The 22546-nt window shown below is 38.5% G+C and overlaps 1 protein-coding gene across 7 annotated transcripts in view; it reads left to right on the top strand.

Annotated features, from left to right (window-relative positions):
- Nucleotides 1-22546, top strand: part of cacna1db (calcium channel, voltage-dependent, L type, alpha 1D subunit, b) — an 89092-nt gene that overhangs the window by 49718 nt on the left and 16828 nt on the right. The window contains exons 10-31 of one of the 7 annotated variants that reach the window (XM_062426975.1): nucleotides 4811-4898; nucleotides 5086-5112; nucleotides 5660-5820; nucleotides 6077-6302; nucleotides 6918-7125; nucleotides 7678-7798; nucleotides 7927-8041; nucleotides 8190-8250; nucleotides 9015-9075; nucleotides 10085-10229; nucleotides 10467-10596; nucleotides 11561-11620; nucleotides 14800-14906; nucleotides 15894-15981; nucleotides 16134-16241; nucleotides 16412-16464; nucleotides 16575-16721; nucleotides 17018-17219; nucleotides 17509-17667; nucleotides 18116-18226; nucleotides 18655-18732; nucleotides 22144-22272. In XM_062426975.1, the coding sequence (XP_062282959.1) occupies nucleotides 4811-4898; nucleotides 5086-5112; nucleotides 5660-5820; nucleotides 6077-6302; nucleotides 6918-7125; nucleotides 7678-7798; nucleotides 7927-8041; nucleotides 8190-8250; nucleotides 9015-9075; nucleotides 10085-10229; nucleotides 10467-10596; nucleotides 11561-11620; nucleotides 14800-14906; nucleotides 15894-15981; nucleotides 16134-16241; nucleotides 16412-16464; nucleotides 16575-16721; nucleotides 17018-17219; nucleotides 17509-17667; nucleotides 18116-18226; nucleotides 18655-18732; nucleotides 22144-22272 (2585 nt within the window). Of the gene's footprint in view, nucleotides 1-4810; nucleotides 4899-5085; nucleotides 5113-5659; nucleotides 5821-6076; nucleotides 6303-6917; nucleotides 7126-7677; nucleotides 7799-7926; nucleotides 8042-8189; nucleotides 8251-9014; nucleotides 9076-10084; nucleotides 10230-10466; nucleotides 10597-11412; nucleotides 11473-11560; nucleotides 11621-14799; nucleotides 14907-15893; nucleotides 15982-16133; nucleotides 16242-16411; nucleotides 16465-16574; nucleotides 16722-17017; nucleotides 17220-17508; nucleotides 17668-18115; nucleotides 18227-18425; nucleotides 18747-22143; nucleotides 22273-22546 lie in introns of all 7 variants that reach the window. The other 6 variants (XM_062426971.1, XM_062426974.1, XM_062426970.1 and 3 more) reach the window with 6 other exon arrangements.

The following is a 22546-nucleotide window of genomic DNA, read 5'->3' as shown; positions in this document are numbered from 1 at the left end:
TTCTATAACCATTATGCATGGAATGAATTTCCTGTCAACACCATACTATTTTACTAGGCAGTAGGCAGGTGTTAATTTAGTGTGTGTGAATTTAGAGTTTGTGTGTGTGAGTGGAAAGAGGATTACGTTCTGATATTATAACGATCATTTCTGATATCAAAGCTGACTGCTCAAATGAGTACTTCGCAACTGTAATCATCCCACTGTCTATTATCATGCGAGGCAACACAATGTTCTTCACTTCTGTAGTTGTCCGCTTTTTATTAGCCATCCAGTTACTGAAATTAATTTCTTCGTCTTCGTAGACATTCGTCAACATGTAACCCTATACAATCTATCCAGGCTTGCTGAAAGTTATAGCATAACAATAGCATAACCTCAATAAATCATTGTTGAGCTCTTGTTAAACATTAAGTTTAAATCTACTCTTCTTCTATCATTTGGATGGTTGTACAAATTAAATAGTTTTTGATAATATGATACAGACAAAATAATAGAGAAAAGTTGAGAAATTGCATCTCTTGCATTGCAACAAAATTAAAATAACCACTTTTGGTAACATTCATAATGTGTTACTGTGTTATTGTGTATATCAAGATACTCATCACTGAATGTAAATCCACATGTCGATACTTTGGCCTGCAGTGTTGTTGCTGGCAGCCTCTAGTCTCTTCTTAATACTGCTACAGTGACTTAAAGCCACTCACAGTGCACTCAGTGCAGATGAATCCTGTTTCCTCTGTCTTCCACAGATCGTCCCATTTTGTTTTTTCAGACTTATTACAAAACTGCTCTCCTTAATTCCTGTAATGTCATTTTACAAAAATCTTGTGCGCAGTATTAAGAATGACTTTCTGTTTTTGCAGCAGAAATATGTTAATAACCTTTCTCTTTTCTTTTATCTACAAATCCAGAGCTAGCACAGCACATTTTATGTCCAACATATGTCATGTTATTGAATAGTCAGAAAATACACAGTGGTTTTGTTGTGTGGCCATGAGACGGTCTCCCTTCCTGTTTGATGAGATGAATTAAGTAAGTGTTTGCTGCTTCGCTCGCTGCAGCCGTCTCCAGTCAAACATTTGTTGTTGTCGGCTTTGTTTAATCTTTTAATGTGTTGAATACTGACAGATGCGAACCCATGAGGAGTGACAACATTATTTTGTGTTATTAGATTTATCATTCAGATCATTTTTTTAATATTCATTTTTTTCAAAATACCTATTTCACTTGGGTTATGCTACAAAACTAGCCCATGTCCATTGTTTTAACAGTGCCTTCACTAGGGAAGAACAAAATGTTATATTTTATGAATAGCTAATGATCAACAGGGCCACGTTTCTGTAGCTCACACCTCTGCAAGAAACACTGTCCTGGAGACACTAACAGGGATTTAAAACTAAAAATAGTAACTTTATAAAATATATAAAATATGCACTGGATTTGTCAAAGTCACACTGCCTCATATGAGATTATGTCTCTCATTACTTACACTTAACATTATGAAGAGAACTCCTTGCTGGTTTTAACAGTAGGAACAATTACTGCAACCAAAAACTGTCGCAATGACCATTCATATGGGCATGTATATGTATGGGTACTGTTTTAAGACAGACATGACTTTAACATATAAATGCAAACAATTACTGAACCCAAAATACCACAGGGATGAGACTTTTCATTTAATGTCCATCACAGTCTCAACAAAGATGTTCCTTGTCATATCTGCAGCGTCCTAACTTTCTTGCATCTATGTTTCCTTCGTCCTCTCCTCCTTCTCTCCTCTCTCTTTAGCATCTGCCCCCAACAGGCTCTTATTAGACAGCTGACTGAGACTAGTGCATACGTACCTCTCAGTGTTTATGTCCTCCAGTAACTGTCCTGCTTTTACCTCCGCTGCCATTGATGTAGACACCCAAGACAACACACTAACTTTCTCTCCTTGAATCCTGCAGTGTCTGTGTGCCTTGTAAAAAAATCTGTCTGTAGATGCCGCTAACATTTGCTTTTTCCCCTCTTTCTCCTATTTGGTTTCATCCTATTTTCTGTTCTTGTTGCCAACCGTTCTCTTGTCTGTCTTCTATCTTTAGTTTTTATTAAGAAGTCTTGTTTATTATTACTAATCTTTTCCAGTCTTATATTGGATTATACTGTATAGTTACTCTGTCCAGAAAATATAGATTTTAAATAATGAGATATTGACCAGCTATAATCTTTTTTTGTTTGTTTACATGCACAAACAATTGGTGTACTGAGCGGCACATATTTCAGTTAAAAAAATGTACTTGTCAGTGCTCTCGCTTGAGAAACTCACCCTCTCACATCCAACTATCTTACCTCAGTTAGAAAATATGTTGTGCAACATGTGAACTATATATGATTTGATTTTAAGGACGGTGTGTCCATCATCCTCTTTTTCTGAATGATTGACGGATTTTAAATGTACAGATTATTGTAAATACTTATCAACTAGTTCCTCTACTGTATTGTTCCTATAATGTGCTATATTGTAAAGCTTTCTTTAACTTTTGTCTTTAGTGTCAATCTCCTTCATGCCAGGAGTAAATATAACAGATACATTTTACTGTTCTATGATAAGATAGTCTGGTTCTGTAGTCAGTAACAGTAGTCTGTAATGGAAAGAGGATATTTCTGTACATTTGTTTTTGTAGCTTTTCTGGACATGGTAGCTGTGTCTGCACTGTAGATTGTAATGCAGCTGTCTTTTGCTGTACCTTCCTCTCTCTCTTGTTGTGCTGTGTTCTGACTCACTGCTTCCTCTGCTGTCTGGCTGTATGAACTGCATGTTGGTAACACCAAGGGGTCACGCTAGCTGACCTCACTCAGAAGAAGAAAGGAAAGTTTGGCTGGTTCACTCAGTCCACAGAGACACAGGGTAAATGTGTTTGTGTGTGCGTGAGTGTCCGGGACTGTGTGTTCTCGTGCGCATGTTCATAAGGACAGTTCATCTTTGTCCTGGAGGGTGCCTCCGCTTGCTTGCATGTGCTTTGCTTTTGTTTGTGCTTTTGTGTTTGCACGCCCTTTTGTTCGGAATCATTAATCATTATCTAATCCTTACCATCATCATCATCATCGTGATCATTTCATCCAACACACAAACACACACCAAAGATGTGAGTGAAACGTATTTTATCTATAACGCTAATCACACAAGAGATTTTTCCATTCAGTTCAAGTATGGTTTCATTTTTTTTCATAGTGACCACACAGAAGAACATACAAAACTCATGTTTTGTTTAAATATAAAAACATCAAAAGTCAAGAACATTCTTACAATGGAAATATTAATTTATGGCTGATATAAGTTTGAATGTACAATATTGTTTCTATACATCAGTGGTAGGACTAGTACCAAAAGCTCTAACTTAAAGTGAATAATACATACAGAGGACTGCTTTCTTTTTTTTTTTTAATTTATTTAAATTTTCACTTGAATTTTATTTTATTTTTTAGCAAAATGTATTTCGCTCATATTTATTTGAGTACCTGTTAAAATAGTACATTAAATATTGTATTCCTACAATTTTTTAATGTATAAAAAAACTGATTTTTTTCTGTTAATCTTACAACTATAATTATGGTTGAAGTAAACAGACTTGTTTGTGTTCAGACACCTCATCCAGTCATCATCATTTTGTATTCCTTTCATTTGTCACATATAAAGACAATATTTTATGCATGTACAGTATACATTTTCAATAGACTGTATGTTGTAACCCTGTGACAAGGTAAACAATACAGCATACAGACTTGGACCAAATAGTTTGAGCAAATATTTCAACTGGACAATGCTATGCTAACTGAAAAAGATTAAACAATCACTCGGAACGTGTTACACGTAAACTATTTTGTCTCACTGTCAGTATCTGTATTCAATTTCTAAGTGATAAAATAATTTTAAAAAATGGCAAAAATGATACATTCCAATTTGACTCGGATCTGACAGCATGTAGTCACTGTGACTTGATCTATTTAGAAACCTCAACATTCTCATTTTGTGGGCTTTACAAAGCAGGCCAGTAGGTTTAACATGATGCAACTCTAAGATCAAAGGGTCAGCCTCTATTTGGATCTCATCAGTATCTTTCAGAAGAAAAATATTGCAGAATTAAGGAAAACACCGGCTGAGTTTCATATTAATTGAATGTCAGAATTTGAGAAGAAGTCACCCCAGCATTTTCTATTTGACACCTGTTTTTTTTCTTAAACCATCAGTTTAATTTTCAGATGGTTTGGCTTGGTTTGTACACCATGTGAAACACGCATTAAAGATTTAAGCTGACACAACTATAAGCAGAGAAGGCAATTAACTCAGTGCTTCCAGTCACCAGCTAAGATCTTAAAATATAAGGTTATTGAAGGTTTACAAGTCTGATTTAGTTCATTATGCAGTTCTATTTTCAAGTTCCAAGTTTATTTTATTTATATAGTACATTAAAAAGCAAAGAGATTTTGCATACAAGCATAATAAAATGTATGTGCATAATAGTTTTAGTCCAATGTATGACTCTCAGTAGATTAAAGAACTGTTTCTGGCAGTCTGTTCTATATGTTTTTCTGTCTGTGTTGAAAAAAATATCATTGGACTTCAAAAACATGTTTCATCACCCTGGAACCAAGCCAAACCAAACATGCACAGGTGTCACAAGGAAAATGTATTAGAATGATCATTTTATTGGTGAAAAAGTTATATCGCAAACTTGTCTGTTAACTTGACATAACGTTGTCTCATGTTACCTTTTTTTTTTGCTGTGTGTGTGTGTGTTTGTGTGTGTGTGTGATATGACAGCGAGCATGCCCACAAGTGAGACAGAGTCTGTGAACACAGAGCGTCGCAATGAAGAGGAGGGCAAATCACCCTGCTGTGGACCGCTGTGGTGAGTGTCACATATTACCGTAGACACTAACGGTCATCTTATGTTAGTTAGAGTTAATTAGAAAAGATTCATTGAATTCGTCAAGATTTATGACAGCTGATAGACACAATGACTGAAATGTGACTCAAAAACAGAGCCCATGTTGTTGCCTTTTATTAAAAGTTACCTCATCTTTTATTCCCCTCAGTCAAAAAATTACTAAGTCAAAGTGCAGGTTAGTACATTTGCATGACACTGCATGGTAGGTGAATTCATCAATCACTTAGTGGATTCAACTCATCTTGTGTGGCTCATTTCTGCCTCACATAATCACTCAGATCCTTCATGTTTTCACCTGTGTTTTTGTCCCTTTTTGTTTTGTTTTGCTGTTGGTTCATTGTCTATTCTGATTTATCGTGACTGACCAATAATTATCCTCATTTCACCACAGTTTCATCTTTGTGTTTTGTGTGGTTTGCTCACTCTAAACCCATTCACTGTCTTTTTTATAATCCATTTCTGTCCAGTTTGATTTATTGTGATGTGGTGCTTTCATTTTATTTCACCAGGTGTGTAATTTGAAAATCTGAGAAAGAAAAAAAAATCAAACTGTGTAACTGAAGTGCAAAGACAGATGAGTCTATTACAAAATATGTTAAATTTAATAAAAACTTTCCACTATCTGTGAAAGAAATGTTTTGTTATTTAGGAACTAAATTCTCCTGAATATGGATGTATGTATGCTAACAGATAATCCTAAAGTGAAAATATTTGTTTGTCAGTCGTCAGTGGCGACGGTGGAACCGTTTCTGTCGCAGGAAGTGTCGTGCTGCTGTGAAATCTGTGTCGTTTTACTGGCTGGTCATCATCTTGGTGTTCCTCAATACTCTCACCATTGCCTCTGAGCACTATGACCAGCCAAACTGGCTGACCCAAGTACAGGGTACCTATTTTTCTTTACTCTGTTCTGTTTGGTTGAGAAACATGTATTCAGCTCTACACATAACTGTAACCTGTGCATTGTAATGTGTTATTTGTCATGGTTGTGTTAATTTATAGGTGTGACCAAAATAGTGTTCTTGACCTCGTTCAATTATGAGATTTTTTATAATATTACCTTCTCCTCTCCTCTCCTCTCCTCTCCTCTCCTCTCCTCTCCTCTCCTCTCCTCTCCTCTCCTCTCCTCTCCTCTCCTCCAGACGCAGCCAACAAAGTTCTTCTGGCGATGTTCACCTTAGAGATGCTGGTGAAGATGTACAGTTTGGGGCTGCAGGCCTACTTTGTGTCCCTGTTTAATCGCTTTGACTGTTTCGTGGTGTGCGGAGGTATCGTAGAGACCATCCTGGTGGAGCTGGCAGTTATGTCGCCGCTGGGCATCTCTGTTTTCCGCTGTGTACGCCTCCTTAGGATCTTCAAGGTCACACGGTGAGCAACAGAGAGTCATAGTTTTTGGGTACAGTAAAGATGACTTTTCATGTCATTGTTTGGCATTCCTGTAAGTCTGCTAGTGATCACTTGAAGCTCAAAGTGACATGTCTTTTTGAGGGTATTTGACATTGGTGGTTCAGTTTTCAGTACTGTTTGACTAGTACAATAAACAAGTTGAAGCAGTGACAAAACATTCAAAAAGGGTGTTTCTCTGGTATCACTGGGGATACTCCTCTAAGGATAACTAACGTAAGCTAAACTAATGTAAGCTTTTTCGATTATATAACAGTCATTTTTGTAACAAGATTGTGCTTTGGCTTTGCAGGGACCAGTTCATTTCTTACATTGACAGCTTACATAATGCAGTGTTTGGTTGCCATTGTGATCTGCTGTTGTCTCATGAAATGACCACAAAGAATTCTCAGAAAGTAAGCAACTAATTATTAGGTGAGACAGACGTTTAGGTCCAGTCTCACACTAAACCACGGAGGTTGTTAGAAAATGTATGTCAGAGCTGATCTGAATAACTTTTTGTATCTCATTACCTTCACAGGTGTGTGTAGTTCTTTGTCTGTCTGTCTCTTAACTTGTTTTATATTGTTTCCTCTCTAGTCATTGGGCATCACTTAGTAACCTGGTGGCATCTCTGCTCAACTCCATGAAGTCCATCGCCTCCCTGTTGCTGTTACTGTTCCTTTTCATCATCATCTTCTCCCTGCTTGGCATGCAGCTCTTTGGGGGCAAGTTCAACTTTGATGAGACTGTGACCAAAAGGAGCACATTTGATAACTTCCCCCAGGCTCTGCTCACTGTGTTCCAGGTGAGAGTTTGGTTTTATTCAGTTCAGTCAGATTTTCTATTACAGTGTCTGCAACAACAGGACAAAGAATGCCTGATCCTCAGCATATGCTGTATTAATTTTTGCATTTAAAAAATGAAATTTCTGAATTTTCAAATCATCTGATATAATTGTAAACACTATCATAAAAGTGTTTTACCACAAACCAAGTCAAATTGTCTTAAAGAGTCATTAATAGCAATGACAGCAACATGTTTACTTAACCACACAGTGCAGGCTGGGACTGTTTGAAACCTGACATCTCGTCATCTGACAAGGAAATCATTGATCTTGCACACTGGTGATGATTTAAAAAAAAACCCTCTGCACATGATTTTACATTTCTATAGAACAGAAAAAGCAGTTAATGCACCTTGAAGCATGTAAAAATCCTCATTAGTAGTATCAGCTGGCCAATCCTTCAAAATCTGAAGAATGTATTCCTGAAAAGATTCAATGAAGTTGGAGATATTTTCATCTGATTACTCACTGAAGAAGTGATAAAAAATAGTGTGTGTATACTGTGTTTACTAGATCTTGACAGGAGAAGACTGGAATACGGTGATGTATGATGGTATCATGGCGTACGGCGGCCCAGCCTCCTCTGGAATGGTGGTCTGTATTTATTTCATAATCCTCTTCATCTGTGGGAACTGTATCCTTCTGGCCATAGATACATACACACATGAACACTAACATTGAGCCAGTTCCAAACTGTCAAAGTTTTTCATGATTAGATTTCATTGTGTTAGTCAGTGTTTTGTCCTTAAGTCACATGACTAGACATCCTGCTTAATGTCTTCTTGGCCATCGCTGTTGACAACCTGGCAGATGCAGAGAGCCTAAACACAGCACAGAAGGAGGAAGAAGAGGCCAAGAAGAGGAAGAATAGTACCAAGTAAAACTAAGGACAATAATTCACATTTTGTTTACATTTTTCTTTTCTGAGACGTTCATCACATTTGTCACAAGAATTTTCCATTGGCACTGAAAAATTGCCTTCTGCCTCGCTGGTTACTCCCTTTTGTTTTATCTGTGCCAAACAGGGAAACAAGCACAGACAAGAAGAGGGTTGAAATAATAGACGCCAGGGATGGAGAGACCAAGGTAAAAGACAGAGGATAGCTGTACTTCTCTTCATAAATCATGCTCGTTGTATTATTAATATCGCATAAAGTATGCAGGTGTGATTTTACAAAAGTGGACTGGAACAAATTGTGACCACCTATCTCAAAGCACAGTATTAAAGATTCATCTCAGTAGTTGTGCATTTTTTGGGAGCGTGTCTATGTTCCCTCAGTCCTATGTTCCCACAGCCCTATGTTCCCTCAGCCCTATGTTCCCTCTGTCCTATGTTCCAACAGCCCTATGTTCCTACAGCCCTACGTTCCCTCAGCCCTATGTTCCCACAGCCCTATGTTCCCCTCAGCCCTATGTTCCCCTCAGCCCTATGTTCCCACAGCTCTATGTTCCCCTCAGCCCTATGTTCCCACAGCCCTATGTTCCTACAGCCCTATGTTGCCACAGCCTTATATTCCCAAAAGCCCTATGTTCCCTCAGTTTAAAAATAGAATAAAGAATTTTACCTGTCTTTCAAGCATTTTCATAGATGAAAAAACGAGTTAAGGCAACAACACGTTATGTGCATTAGAGAATGGCCATACCTGTGCTGTGGGAATGCAGGCCTGAGGAGACATAGGGTCTAATTCTTGACTGAACATAAGGCTGGGGAAACATAGGGCTGTGGGAACACAGGGCCTAATTTTGATGGAAGAAAAATATTTCTTACAAATGGGGGAACACAGGGCTGTGGGAACATAGGGATGACCCCGTTTTGGGATTTCTAAACCTGAATACTGTGTGTACTGTAGGTCCCAGCAGAGGGTCTACTGGAGGAAGACAAAGACTCGTATCCTTCCATCAACTCTCCGGGTAAAACTTTCCAGAATTAGTTTTCAAATTTTTCAGTTGTAATAAACATCAGCTACATAATTACAACCCCAATTACCAAAAAGTTGGGACACTGTGTAAAATGTGACTAAAAACACAATGCAATGATTTGCAAATCTCATAAACCAATATTTTATTCACAATAGAATGTAAACAACATATCAAATGTTGAAAGTGAGACATTTTACTATTTCATGAAAAATATTAGCTCATTTTGAATTTGATGGGAGCAACACGTCTCAAAAAAGTTTGGAGGCTGTAAAAGTAAGTGGTACTAAAAAAGAAACAGCTGGAGGAACATTTTGCAACTAATTAGGTTAATTGGCAACAGGTCAGTAACATGATTGGGTATAAAAATATGTTGATTGTTCTGTGGTCAACCATGGACATTGCGTTCCCTGAACTAAGGAGGATAGGATCAGGCTCAAAATCCTGCATCTGTGATGGTATGGGAGTGCATTAGTAGCTTTATGGCATGGGTAGCTTGCACATCTGGAAAGGCACCATCAATGCTGAACGGTATATACAGGTTTTAGATCAAAATATGCTCCCATCCAGACAACGTCTTTTTCAGAGAAGGCCTTGCCTATTTCAGCAAGACAATGCTAAACTGCATACTACATTTATTACTGTTGAGCAGCTAGAATCCTACGTATATCAGACAAGATTCCTCTCTCAAAACTCCAGCAACTGGTCTCCTCAGTTTCCAGACATCTACGGACTGTTGTTACAAGAAGAAGGAATGCTACACAGTGGTAAACATGGCCCTGTCCCAACTTCTTTGAGACGTGTTGCTGCCATCAAATTCAAAATGAGCTATTATTTTTCATGAAATAGTAAAATGTCTTACTTTCAACATTTGATATGTTGTCTACATTCTATTGTGAATAAAATATGGGTTAATGAGATTTGCAAATAATTCCAACCCTTTTACACAGCATCCCAACCTTATGTTCAAAAGGATTAAAAATTCTTTGACTCTGTTTCTTAGGGTGTAACAATGATAACGATAATGAGGACCTCCCAGAAGTTCCGCCGGGGCCTCGACCCCTGAGACTTTCTGAACTCACCATGAAAGAAAAAAGGCCACCCATCCCGGACGGCAGCGCCTTCTTCATCTTCAGCAGCACTAATCCGTGAGTCTCATATGTGTTGTTTGGTGATATTGATAGCATGGCCAAATCACATACCAGTCAACCTATTCAATTTAACAGAAAAATAGAGAAAACAGCAGAAAAGCACAGAGAAAAAAACTTTAATATCTTTACAAATTTCAGCTCTGTCACAAAACCAGACTTGTTACACTTTTTCTTCCTGCTGCTCTTTCTCTTTCTGTCTCCATGTCTCCCTCTTTTTTATTTCTATCTCTGTAGGATTCGTGTATTCTGCCATAAGCTGATCAACCATCAGATCTTCACAAACCTAATCCTGGTCTTCATCATGCTCAGCTCTGTCTCTTTGGCTGCTGAGGACCCCATACGCAACTTCTCTGCTCGTAACATTGTACGTAAACAAGCACGGGGGCTGTAGTCTTAAAATCAGGGAGTCTGCAGGTTTTGTAATGTTTTAAAAAGTATAAAATTCAGCTACCTATAAAAGACCCTGAAGGTATAAACAAGTCTTGCATTTAATTTACAAAAATCCCTGTCTCCTTGCCTGCGCTGTTCAGTTCTTTTATGCAGCGTTTCCGTGAGCACCATCAGACAGAAGCAAGCACCGTCACTGCTTTTATCTACAGTAGCTACTGTATGAAGCTTATTGTCTTATAATGGGCAAAGAAAAGTACATTAATATGTCTCTTTTTTATTGGTTAATCCATCTATCCATTTTATGCTGCTTATTCAGGTACAAGTATTTTTACTTTAGTTATTTATATTATTAGGAATTATTGTTATATACTGATGGAAGTACTTTAAAAAGATATAATAAAAAAAGGTAAAAGATAAGATGAGAACACTGTCTATTAGTTTTTTCATCGTACTTTTATAATTTGACCTGTATGATCATGAAGCAGATATTAAATTGCTTAAATGTGGCATTGAAGAGGTTTTGATTTGATTAAAGCAGACCTGCCACTGTTTATACTAATTTGATTTGGGCTATAAAAGTAAATCTCTGGTGTCTCAATTTGTGGATGTGACACTAATTAATGTTTTTACATTAAAATATGACCTATTGCAGCTTTAATTTACTATTAGTTACTATTTTATCTGTGTTGACCCTGACTGTATCTACAGCTTGAAGTATTTGATAGATCATTCACTGTGCTGTTATCCTGGAATGACTTGATGACTTGAACTTGTGCATTGCCTCTTGCAGATACTTGGTTATTTTGACTATGCTTTCACGGCAATCTTTACTGTTGAGATCCTGTTGAAGGTAAATGTCCTTTGTGTGCTGTGTCGTGCTGTGCTGGGTAGAGCTTCAGTAACCCTGCGTGCTTATGTCACTCTGATTGCCTCCTCAGATCCTAGGCTATGCAGACTATGTCTTCACTAGTATGTTTACATTTGAGATCCTTATTAAGGTAAACATTAAAAACTGTTGTCTGTGAAGATTCTCAGTCATCCAGGTCATGGTTATCCATGGAGGTTTGAATTGAGGGCAACTGGACTTGGCTGTAGAGACTAAGAGACTTTTTACCTCTCATCCAAGGGGCTTCTTCAGTTCTAACTGACTGGCAGGGAGTCTCAGATGGATGAGAGGCGAAACATCTTTAAATATCTACCACCAAGTCCAGTTGCTCTCAATTCAAGCCTCCTTGGATAACAAAAAACTGTTGAGCTGACTCAGCAACAACCCACCACTTCCAAGCTTGCTGCACATGCCCTCCCTCCTTTCATTTTTGTATCTATACTTATTTTTGTTAAAATGGCCACCTGCTTGTCTTGTTGTCATTGCGCCAATCCGTCAACATGGAGATCATACGTTTTCGTCAGCTATTTTTTTGTCTGTCAGTCACTTTTCCATCATGGCCCACTCCCCGCCTTCATCCTCGACCAGTTTATGGACCAGTGGCTCTCCAGAGTACAACTTCTTGTTTGGCTTTTCCCGAATATTAATTCTTTTTTTCAACTTTCTGAAGATTAAGCAATTAATGTTTGATTGGCACAATGACTCTGGTGGCCTTTTGAAATCTTTCACCAGCTTTTTAACATTTTTTAAAATTTTGAATCTTTGCCAACATCCTTGACAATAAATGCCCACAACAACTAACTTTTTGGGATTTTTAATATGAAGGATGTTTGTTAAATTTGAAACACTGGACTGTGGAGAGATGAACTTGAACTTGAACTAACATCAAGTATAGTATTTCACTGCCTGACTGTGTATTGCACACACAAATATCCCCCTCTATTTATTTTGGTCATTCGAATGTACTTGAAGAAATCCAAAAAAATCAGGAAATACTATTTTTACTGTTAAAATTCAGTTCTCTGCCTTACCCTTTGCTCGCTGCATGCCTGCATCAGGTAAATCCCTTGTTTTTCAGTTTAAGCCTAAAATTTGATCAAGAGAGGATTATAAACCCTGTTTCATGGAAAGAGTTTATGGTAGGGCCCCTGGCTTAATCTGCACTGGAAATGAATGTAGTGGCTTTGGAATAATGTGACCCATGTCTTGTGAACATGCATTTTTTATTATCTGTTTGTGTGTATGTGTGTATCTGTGTGCAGTACTGCATATGTATGTCTATGATCACATTATTTTTATGTTCTTTTAAGTTCCAATTGTAACAAAAAAATTGAAAGATTCAATTGTACAACACTATTGTTGATTACACAATATTACAATCTGTTAACAAGTTTGTTTCTGAGATACTGCATTTCAACCGTGTCTGCTCTAAGAAACAAAATCAACATTACTTGTGACCCATTGGAGTGATTTCTCCGGTTGCCTTATATGGTAACCATAGCCTTCAGACAGGAGCATACATCATCAGATGGTACCCAACCATCACTTGAGTGTTTTCGACCCTTAACCACGACACTCTCCAGGTGGTGGGTTGGCAGTGGTGGCCAAATCACTGCCCATCTGCTCCTCTCCCATCTTACAAGCTGCTTGTTTCTTGCTCCTTTTGTCCAGGCCCAGAGCTGACAACAACCCCCATGTTGACTGGGCTAGGAAATCTCTATAACTGACGATGGCAAACAGCCATGCCTGTCATATTTTGTCCTTGCACTCCTGAACTAAGGACTGGTACTTCATGGCCTTTATCTCGTGGATCTCCTCACATCCCTTCCTCCATGGCACTGTCATGGTCTTTGGCCGACACCAATACATTGTGCAGATGCAATGCCTTCGGGAACTGCAGCCTCCTTCCCATGTCGACCTTCATCTCCCAGGACATGGCGGTTTGCAGTAGATTGGGCTTCGGTCTTTTGGTTGAGAAAGGCCTGGCTCCCTGCTTGATGAAAGTAATGGCCATATCCAAATCCGTTCCGGCTGGCCTCTTTCATGTTTACCGTTCTAGTGTGCCAGCAAAAGACGGGAGCACCTTATCATGGTGCCACCTATACCATTCTTGAGATAGATATGTTTTACATCTGGACAGTTGCCAGTGTCCCCTTTTGACCACAGAGCTTTTACTGTGGCTCCTTTCTCAGCCCCATGTGTGCAGATTAGCTGGCAAGAGGAATGACATACAGAAGATCTCTTGAGCAGATCCCATTTCGTCCATACACCCTGGGACCCTTGTTCCATTGCCTTTGACTTCTGCTTGCCTTTGATCTCCTCTTCACAGGCCTGGACCATATTTCTCTAGTTCCTTACAATTGCATTTCCCCACTGTTGGAAGTGTGCTAAACCAAGCCTTGCTGCCCAGTGCAGAGGTTGCCAATAATGGCTAACAGCTTCAGAGAACTCACTGCCTGCTCTACGACTGCGATGGCTGCACACTTGCGGCAGATCTGGTTGTTAACTCCAGGATGGTGAGCCAAAGAAGCCTGAGCAAAAAGCTGTGCTGATACAGCCAGGTCTTAAATCGGGGAGTCCAGATTGGCTATTCATCGGTCATAGTATTGGTGACATTGGCTTCATCTGTCAGTAATGCATTAAACAAATTTCGCAAGCACTTTAGTAGGTTGTCCTCAATGGATGGTTTGACTTCACCCTGAACTTAGAAGCTGAACTTGCTGGTAACTCTGCCCCTCTTGATCACCATACTCCTGGACTTTCTGGCCGCAAAGGACATCCTTGAACAAGTGGCTACTTTGTCCAGGGTTTCAATTACCCATCTTGCTTGGACACAGCTGTCATATGATGTTGGCCATGAACCCTAATAATGGCGGCTTGATGATGCCCAACTCTGCTCTGCTGATAGTATAATATACCCATAATAAACAGGATGTGGGAGATGGCTGTATTTCAAAAACCAACAGGGAAGCTGCAAATCAAATTATGTTGTGCATTGTTGTTGCAAACACTCGTGAAATGCAATCTACTCTGAAATGCATGACCCTAAGTGGAAAATGCAAAATTTAACAAAAATCTTTGGGTTACACACAAAATATTATTTTGAAAATTGATACTGTTAATAGTATTATGTATCATCCTATTATTATTATCTGTCTAGAATAGAATACTATTCTAATTTAATTTAAATCTAATTTCAGCTTGACTTGAAGCTGTCCTGCTGTACTGTAAGTGCTTATGTTTATGATGGCATCTTCTTCAGTCCTGACTGTTTTTCTCTTCTCTGTCCAGATGACAGCGTTTGGAGCATTCCTTCATAAAGGAGCTTTCTGCAGAAACTACTTCAACCTATTAGACCTGCTGGTTGTTGGTGTGTCTCTGGTCTCCTTCGGCATTCAGTATGTATCATTCATTCAATGTTTTTTGAATGAATGTTTGTATCTTCTGAGCAATTGTGTTATATTTGTGGTGGAGGGGCTGGATGATGGTTAAGTTGGTTGGACCATCTGACCTAAACATTGATAACCATATAACTTGAGATGTATTGTTCAGATTTACATCAATTTGGCATGGATATTCATTGGGTTTGAATTTAATTAATTTGATCACCTCCTGATATCTCTAAACGTTATGTACACATTGCACTGTACAATTTGCCGGCCACATCCATCCTCCCTAGCAGATAAGCTTGAGCTTCCCTCTAGCACCACAATCATCAAGTTTGCACTCAAAGATATCTCATAATCCTTTTTTTGTGGCAGGTGGTACCATATTGGTGCTCTGAGAGATAAACTGTGCAGCGTTTTTATTTTATGTGATGCAGTCAGTATTGTAGGCCCCAGGGGCCACTGGATTAGACTTGTAGGCATGTTTCATCCACTGTCTTAGATTTTCACTAGTGCTCATAAAGTTTTAATCTTGTTGTTTTGGTAAATACAAAGTCAATTCAGTCAAATGAAGTGAACTTGCAATTTTGTCTGGTTTTGTCTGGTCTTGTCCCTAGTGTTAGCAGAATGTGCTATGATGAACTGTTATCTCCAGTGTGGAGGACCATGTCTGAGCTGAATTTCAGTATATGAAACAAGTGTCGATACAGAGCACCTCCAGTATGCCATTAAAGGCACGAAGAAAACAGAAGTCAAGATAAACAGTTAAAAAAAAAAGAATTGTCACACTACAAAAATGCTTCAAAATTGGAAATTGTCCTTCAAACACCATTATTTAGTTTGCCTTAAACTATAATCTGTAATGAATGACAAGAAGTGAGCTGTCATTAGATGAACATTAGGTATCCTTAGTCCTTGAACATCACAAAGATGTTTAATGGTAACGTCTTTGTCATATACATTGCAGTTAAAAATTGCTTATATTTCTATCTTCCATAGATCTTCTGCTATCTCAGTGGTGAAGATTCTCCGTGTTTTGAGAGTCCTCCGTCCGCTCAGAGCCATTAACAGAGCCAAGGGACTCAAGGTCAGAATACAGTACAACATAGAGCAGTGTGTATTTACTGTATGTGTATGTGGTTCTCCATGTGAATGTGTCCTGAAGAATATGTATGCATGCATGCTTCTGATACAAAACTTTGTACTCCTACTAACTGTGTATAACTGTGTCCTTTGCAGCATGTGGTCCAGTGCGTGTTTGTGGCCATACGGACCATCGGCAACATCATGATTGTCACCACGCTGCTGCAGTTCATGTTTGCTTGTATCGGAGTGCAGCTCTTTAAGGTACAATGAAGAGATAGTGAGAGGGAAAGAATGTGTGTGTAGTCAGCTGGCCTTTCCTTCATCTCACCAATCAACTGGCTGTACTGGTGTAAAATAATAAGTGGTTGTACAGATGTAGAGGGGCTCAAACTAAATGCACCTCTGCCTTTTTCTGTTGTTTTCTTACACAGGGGAAATTTTATCGATGCACAGATGAGGCAAAGTCTAGCCCAGATGAGTGCAAGTAAGTTCTTTTCTGTCTTTACAGTTTCTAGCTACGGACTTTCATGAGTATTTCTGTATGTATGTATGTTTATGCACATATGTGGTTAAAATTTCCCCTGTAAATCATAGAGGTACCTACATTCTCTACAACAACGGGGACACTGCATTGCCCATGGTGAAGGAGAGGATCTGGTACAACAGTGACTTCAACTTTGACAACGTCCTCATGGCCATGATGGCTCTCTTTACTGTCTCCACCTTTGAAGGATGGCCCACGTGAGTACTGCTTTGAGTTTGGAAGGAGTCTAGATTTACTTGAAGTTTTTTATTAATATTTTCTTCATCTAAATGAAAAAGGCTTTGTCGTCACCATCTTCAGTAACCAAAAGTAAAGAGATATCACCTATGTTGTCCATATTTCAACCATTTTGTGTGTATGACTTTGTGCTTAAGCATGCATTTGTATTTATAAGACTTAAAGTCCAGCATGTACCACATTTTTGAAACAGAGTTGATATTAATAATTGCCTTTTAAGTATCTTGACTTTCTCTTTGTTTTGTTTTGCTTACAGTCTGTTGTACAAGGCCATTGACTCCAACAGAGAGAACATGGGTCCCATCTACAACTACCGCATTGAAATCTCCATCTTTTTCATTATCTACATCATCATCATCGCTTTCTTCATGATGAACATCTTTGTTGGTTTTGTTATTGTCACCTTCCAGGAGCAGGGCGAGAAAGAGTACAAGAACTGTGAGCTGGACAAGAACCAGGTAGGAGCGGCCTGTTGTGTTTGTGTATAACAATAACAATAGTAATAGCTAAATAACTGCAGCATGTCGTCAATTCATTTTTCTGCTTTAAAAATGAATAAAGACTGACCTGATACAAATGGATTTGTGCTCGAACAGGATAAAGATACAGGATGTCTCCTGTATCTTATTACTGATAGAGTGCTTGCATCTTTTACATAAAACAACATTTTGCACTTGTTAATCTATTTGTGCCTCTGTCTGTTTCTCTATCTGCTGTGACCATCACCTAACCTCACCACCACTGCAGCGCCAGTGTGTGGAGTATGCTCTTAAAGCTCGCCCGCTGCGGCGCTACATCCCCAAAAACCCGTACCAGTACAAGTTTTGGTATGTGGTCAACTCCACTGGCTTTGAGTATGTCATGTTTGTCCTAATCATCCTCAACACCTTGTGTCTGGCCATACAGGTAAGTGCTCTTCATTTAGTCCTACGTAAAATTGATGTAAACTAGCTGGTGAATCTTCATTCATTCATTTAATGGATCAGTGGATCATGAGTCCTCTGAAACTCAGCTTTACCCATTTAGCTTTTATAAAGGTTGTAACCCAGCTGGCATAAATCTTTAGAAGAAAGTTCATGATACCCATTACTATATTATGACCCATACAACACATGGCGATTAGATATTTAAAAATATAATAAAACCTTAGTTATATTGCGTTGCTTGTTGAGGATTTTATAACCACTATTTTTTTAAGATAATGTTTTTCCTCATTGTAGTCAATAATACAGTATAATTGCATAAATTCAACACCTATTATAATGTGTACTACTGAATATACTTAAAACACATGTATCAATACTAAATGTTTGTTTTATATCTCTGCTTAGTCCGTCTGCCTGTCTCTTTCCAGCATCATGGTCAATCTCATCTGTTTAATTATGCCATGGACATCCTAAACATGGTCTTCACAGGGGTTTTCACTGTGGAGATGATCCTCAAGCTCATCGCTTTCAAACCCAGAGTAAGTCTCTTCGTTTGTAGAAAATTGCAGATATTGCAGTACTTGCTATATTTAAGCCAAAGATATGATAGTATAAGCACATCTACCACTACGGTTCCTTAAATCCACTTGCTCAGATTTTTACTTTTAGACCTCCCCTTATATTTTATCCCAGCAGTGGTTCTTGTCTGATAGCATTCCCCTTTTCCTTTTAACCCAGCCCTCATACACTCTTGCTGTCCCTCTTACCCCCCCCCTGGCTCCCCTTGATGCCTCTCTCTTTGGGGCTCTTTACCCCACTGACTGTGACACCTGTTCCATTTTCTCCTCATCCTCACCCTCCTTTACTCCTGTCACCATAACCTCTCTACCTCTTATACTTTCCTGCATCCCCCTCCACTCCCGCCTTCCTCCCTTCTCCTGCTGGCTGTACATGCTGCCACATTCAGGACTATGTCGGAGACGCCTGGAACGTCTTCGATGCTCTTGTGGTGATTGGCAGTGTAATCGACATCATACTCAGCCAGGTAGAAAGACGTCAGTATGTACAACTCTGTCATTCCCTCCTCCGGCTCTCCCACTGCTGCTGCCACTCTCCTTTTTTCCCCTTCCATCACACCTCTCCTCCTTCCCTTCTTTACTGTCTTAATTTTAAATGTTCTCCTAAGGTTGGCTTGATCCAATTTCTGCTCATGAAGCATTTGAATCTGGTGTGGACTTAATGATTGATGGGCACCATAGACTAAATGGGATGGAAAAATTTCCATTAGCTATATGTGTCTACAATTCAGCAGTGTTAAACATACTGTATGCATTGAGTCACGCTTAGTACTGATTAGGACTTGGTAAATTGTTTAGTTTATGGTGGCCATTTCTTTCAGTCTGCTGCTGTATCAGTGAGAGTAAAAATGACTTTCAAAATTCAACATTAATGACAGACAATGAATTAATTATATAACAGTTCTAAGTTTTATTTTCTAAAAACTAGTTTATTCGTAAAAAGTTATACTCTCACAAGCTCAGTGGCAGGAAGGATTTGACTTTCAGCCTTACTCTGGTATATCAAATCACAACCTTTTAAATGTTCTCTTCTATCTATCTTTCATAATTCTTCTTTTTTTACCTCCTCTTTTTCTTCCTTTCTTGCTCTGTTGTCTCTCTCTTTCTTCTTTTCTGTGTGTCTTTGTCGCTTGTGCTTGCAGAACTATTTTGCTGATGCATGGAACACGTTTGATGCCTTAATTGTTGTGGGTAGCGTGGTTGACATTGCCATCACTGAGATCAATGTAAGTAGTCATTTATCACACATTCACACCTGTCTTCCTGTGACGCTCTTAGCAGGGGGACCTTGCTTTAGCATCAGAGTTGTGTTCAAGATCACAGTATTTTTTTTCATACTTAAATAATTGCTCCCAACTCCAGCAACTGGCCTCAAACCACTGTTTCAGGAATAGTTGCTTAATTGCTTAACAGCTTTATTTTATTATTATTATATTATTATTATTATATGATGACCGTCTCCGCATTAACAAAGCGGAAAAAATGGTTTAAAGAGACTTTCTCATGTTATTTATTTTGTGGTGAGCTAATGAAATTTCGAGATTTAATCAGCATTCCTTGCAATTCTGTCCACATTCTATTCATACCTCAAAATGCATTATCCTCCCAGGATTTAAAAACAAAAATCAATTGATAAAACGTACATTGTTTTTGAATGCAACTCCAAACAATCTTGTAGAAATGTTGTGTCAAATTCCTCTGCCTATAAACTCTTTGAATCTACTGTACTGCTACTGCAAGGCTGCCCTGTGTGCTGGTCTGCAGGTGCTGTTAACACTGAGTCCATTTTAGCTGCAGGGTGGTCTTTGTGAACATGTGTGTTTGTCCTGTCTGTCCACTTTTGAATGGATGTTTGAATGAAAGCACACACTGTAAGCCTCCACTGATCAAACTCTAGGATATGATGTAATGTATAAACGTAATATTGCACACAGAGAGCCTGGATGTTATGAGTTAGAAGAAATAAGTAAATATAACAGATAGATGTCAGCATTTCATGTACAGTAGCTACTGTATTGAACCAGTGTTTTTATCATTTGCATTTTTTGATGTTATTGAGCATCATGTGGGTTTCTTCTTTTTCTTTAGATTCTTGTTTTTTCCAAGAAGATATTTACTTCATTACTTAATGCACAAAAAACCCAACTTGAAACTGTCTAGAAACTAACTAGATAAACCATAATAATAATTAAAGTTTTTTAAAGTTTAAGTCAACAAGTCACAAATAAATTAAAGTCAGTAAAGTCAATAATTGTCAAACAAAAGCATGAAGTGATTAATGTCTCCATCAGAAATAAAGCAAAGCAAAATCTCAAAAAAGAATGGGATGCCTTGCTAACTTAAGGGGGTGGGGGGAGTATTTTAATCTAGGGGGTTAGTGTTAGCAAGGACACAAGTTACTTTCAAATCAGGTTTGAAAAATCATATAATTAAAAAACAGTGGAAAACAAGTATTTCAAATATTTAAATACATGCATCATGAATCAAAAATGCAAAAATATATTTGGGGTAATTTGATGAAGACGATAACAATGATAAAACAAAACAATATCAGCATTTTCCTTGAAGGATGTGTATCAGGGTTTTCTCCTTGTTGTGAATGTGAACAGATGAACACTTTATCTGCTGAAGTTAATTTTCCACCAGCGTTGTTTGCATGCATCTCATACCTGCTGTTACAATACTGCTGAGAATATTAGCTAAAGCTTTTGCATGCACCTTGTTTGTAGTATAAATTGTAATGCTGTGGGTTACTTTTTTTTAAGTGATGGTGCTTCTGAGCAATTAAAAAAAATTTGATTAGATGTTGAATGAATGAAAGGTAATAATGATATGTGATAACGTTTGCCACAGCACTGACTGGTGAATAGTTTGGTGCTGTGCAGCTGGTTTATGTAACTCGGATTGACTTTAGGCTTTTGGTTTCAAGTCGGCAGCCATTCCTGTCGTCAAGGTGATAGTGGAACCAGGGGTAAGAAGAAGCCCCTCCTCCTCCGTCTGTGTGCCTTACCCGTTTTGTGATCATTTAAAAGTCAAAGCATCGAGATTGTTTTGTTGTCGCTCTCTGTCGCTCACTCACTGATGAAACCATTGCAATGCTTTCTGTCAGAACTTCTGGTCTCACTTATTCAGTGAAGTGTGAGGGTTTGTGATTGAACTCTCAATGTTTGTCAAAGTCTTGTTTTGAATCCGTCTGGTTTGTTGCATTTTGGCCCCCAGTTTCATGGTTGAGCTGGCATTTTGTTTTGTCGGGGTCTTGTCCTGTTTGAGTGCATGGCATGAGACAGAGGAACGGATAACACACTGTATGGCCTTTTGTCTCATTTCTTCATCTCAGCATAGATTGACCAAATGTTTGCAATCAGATTACCGACGTCGCACGGTCAATGCACTGCTTTGAATTTTCATTTCCTGTCAAAGGTCTTGTGTGATTGTACTGTAACAAGTCAGTCAAAGATCCATCACGGTGTTTGACTCAATTGTAAAAAGTCATTCACAGTTTGTCTTTTGGTTTGTTTGTCTTTGGACTGCAGATTGTATCTGTTGCCTGTTTTTTATCAGTCAGAGTTATATGTAGTCTATGTGTAAGTCCCCCAAGGTCTGTTCATGGCATGGTGTTTAGATGCTGTTACTCTGCATGCACGTTGATTGTTGTCGTTGCAAAGACTCAGAAAGATCACAAACGGGAAGATTTCTTCATAACGATTTTCATCTTCTTTTATGTTGTTTGTAAGCTGAACACATGACTCAAACATAATGGTTGAAAGAATGCATGTATGAATGACTGCATGAATGAATGAGTGAGTGGTTACCGTCTTTGTTTGGATGTTACATCATGAGTTTCTTCATTGCGTAATCACACTCTGTCATCTACACAGAACACGGAGGACAGCGCTCGCATCTCCATCACCTTCTTCCGCCTGTTCAGAGTGATGCGATTGGTCAAACTGCTGAGCAGGGGGGAAGGCATCAGGACTCTGCTGTGGACCTTCATCAAGTCCTTTCAGGTGAGACTGTGTGATCAACAGCTGATACACTTCTCTCTTGAATCTGCAGTATTATAAACTTCGTCTAACTTCTATAAATAGCTGGACGGTAGTTGGCTGTATAATATTTAATAATAATGACAATAATAATGATGTATAATATTTAGAACATTTGTCTCTTAAAGAAAAAAACGTGAGGTGCTGTGTTGGTGAGAGGATGAAATGCACACAGTCCAGTTTGAAAGACACTGTTTCTAATACTTTGAGGCAACATTTTATAACTCAAAGGTGACCG

Source organism: Scomber scombrus, chromosome 10 (assembly GCF_963691925.1).
Source record: "Scomber scombrus chromosome 10, fScoSco1.1, whole genome shotgun sequence".
NCBI classification, from domain to species: Eukaryota; Metazoa; Chordata; class Actinopteri; order Scombriformes; family Scombridae; genus Scomber; species Scomber scombrus.
The sequence above is the reverse complement of the archived record's forward strand: the minus strand, read 5'-3'. Positions and strand labels throughout refer to the sequence as shown.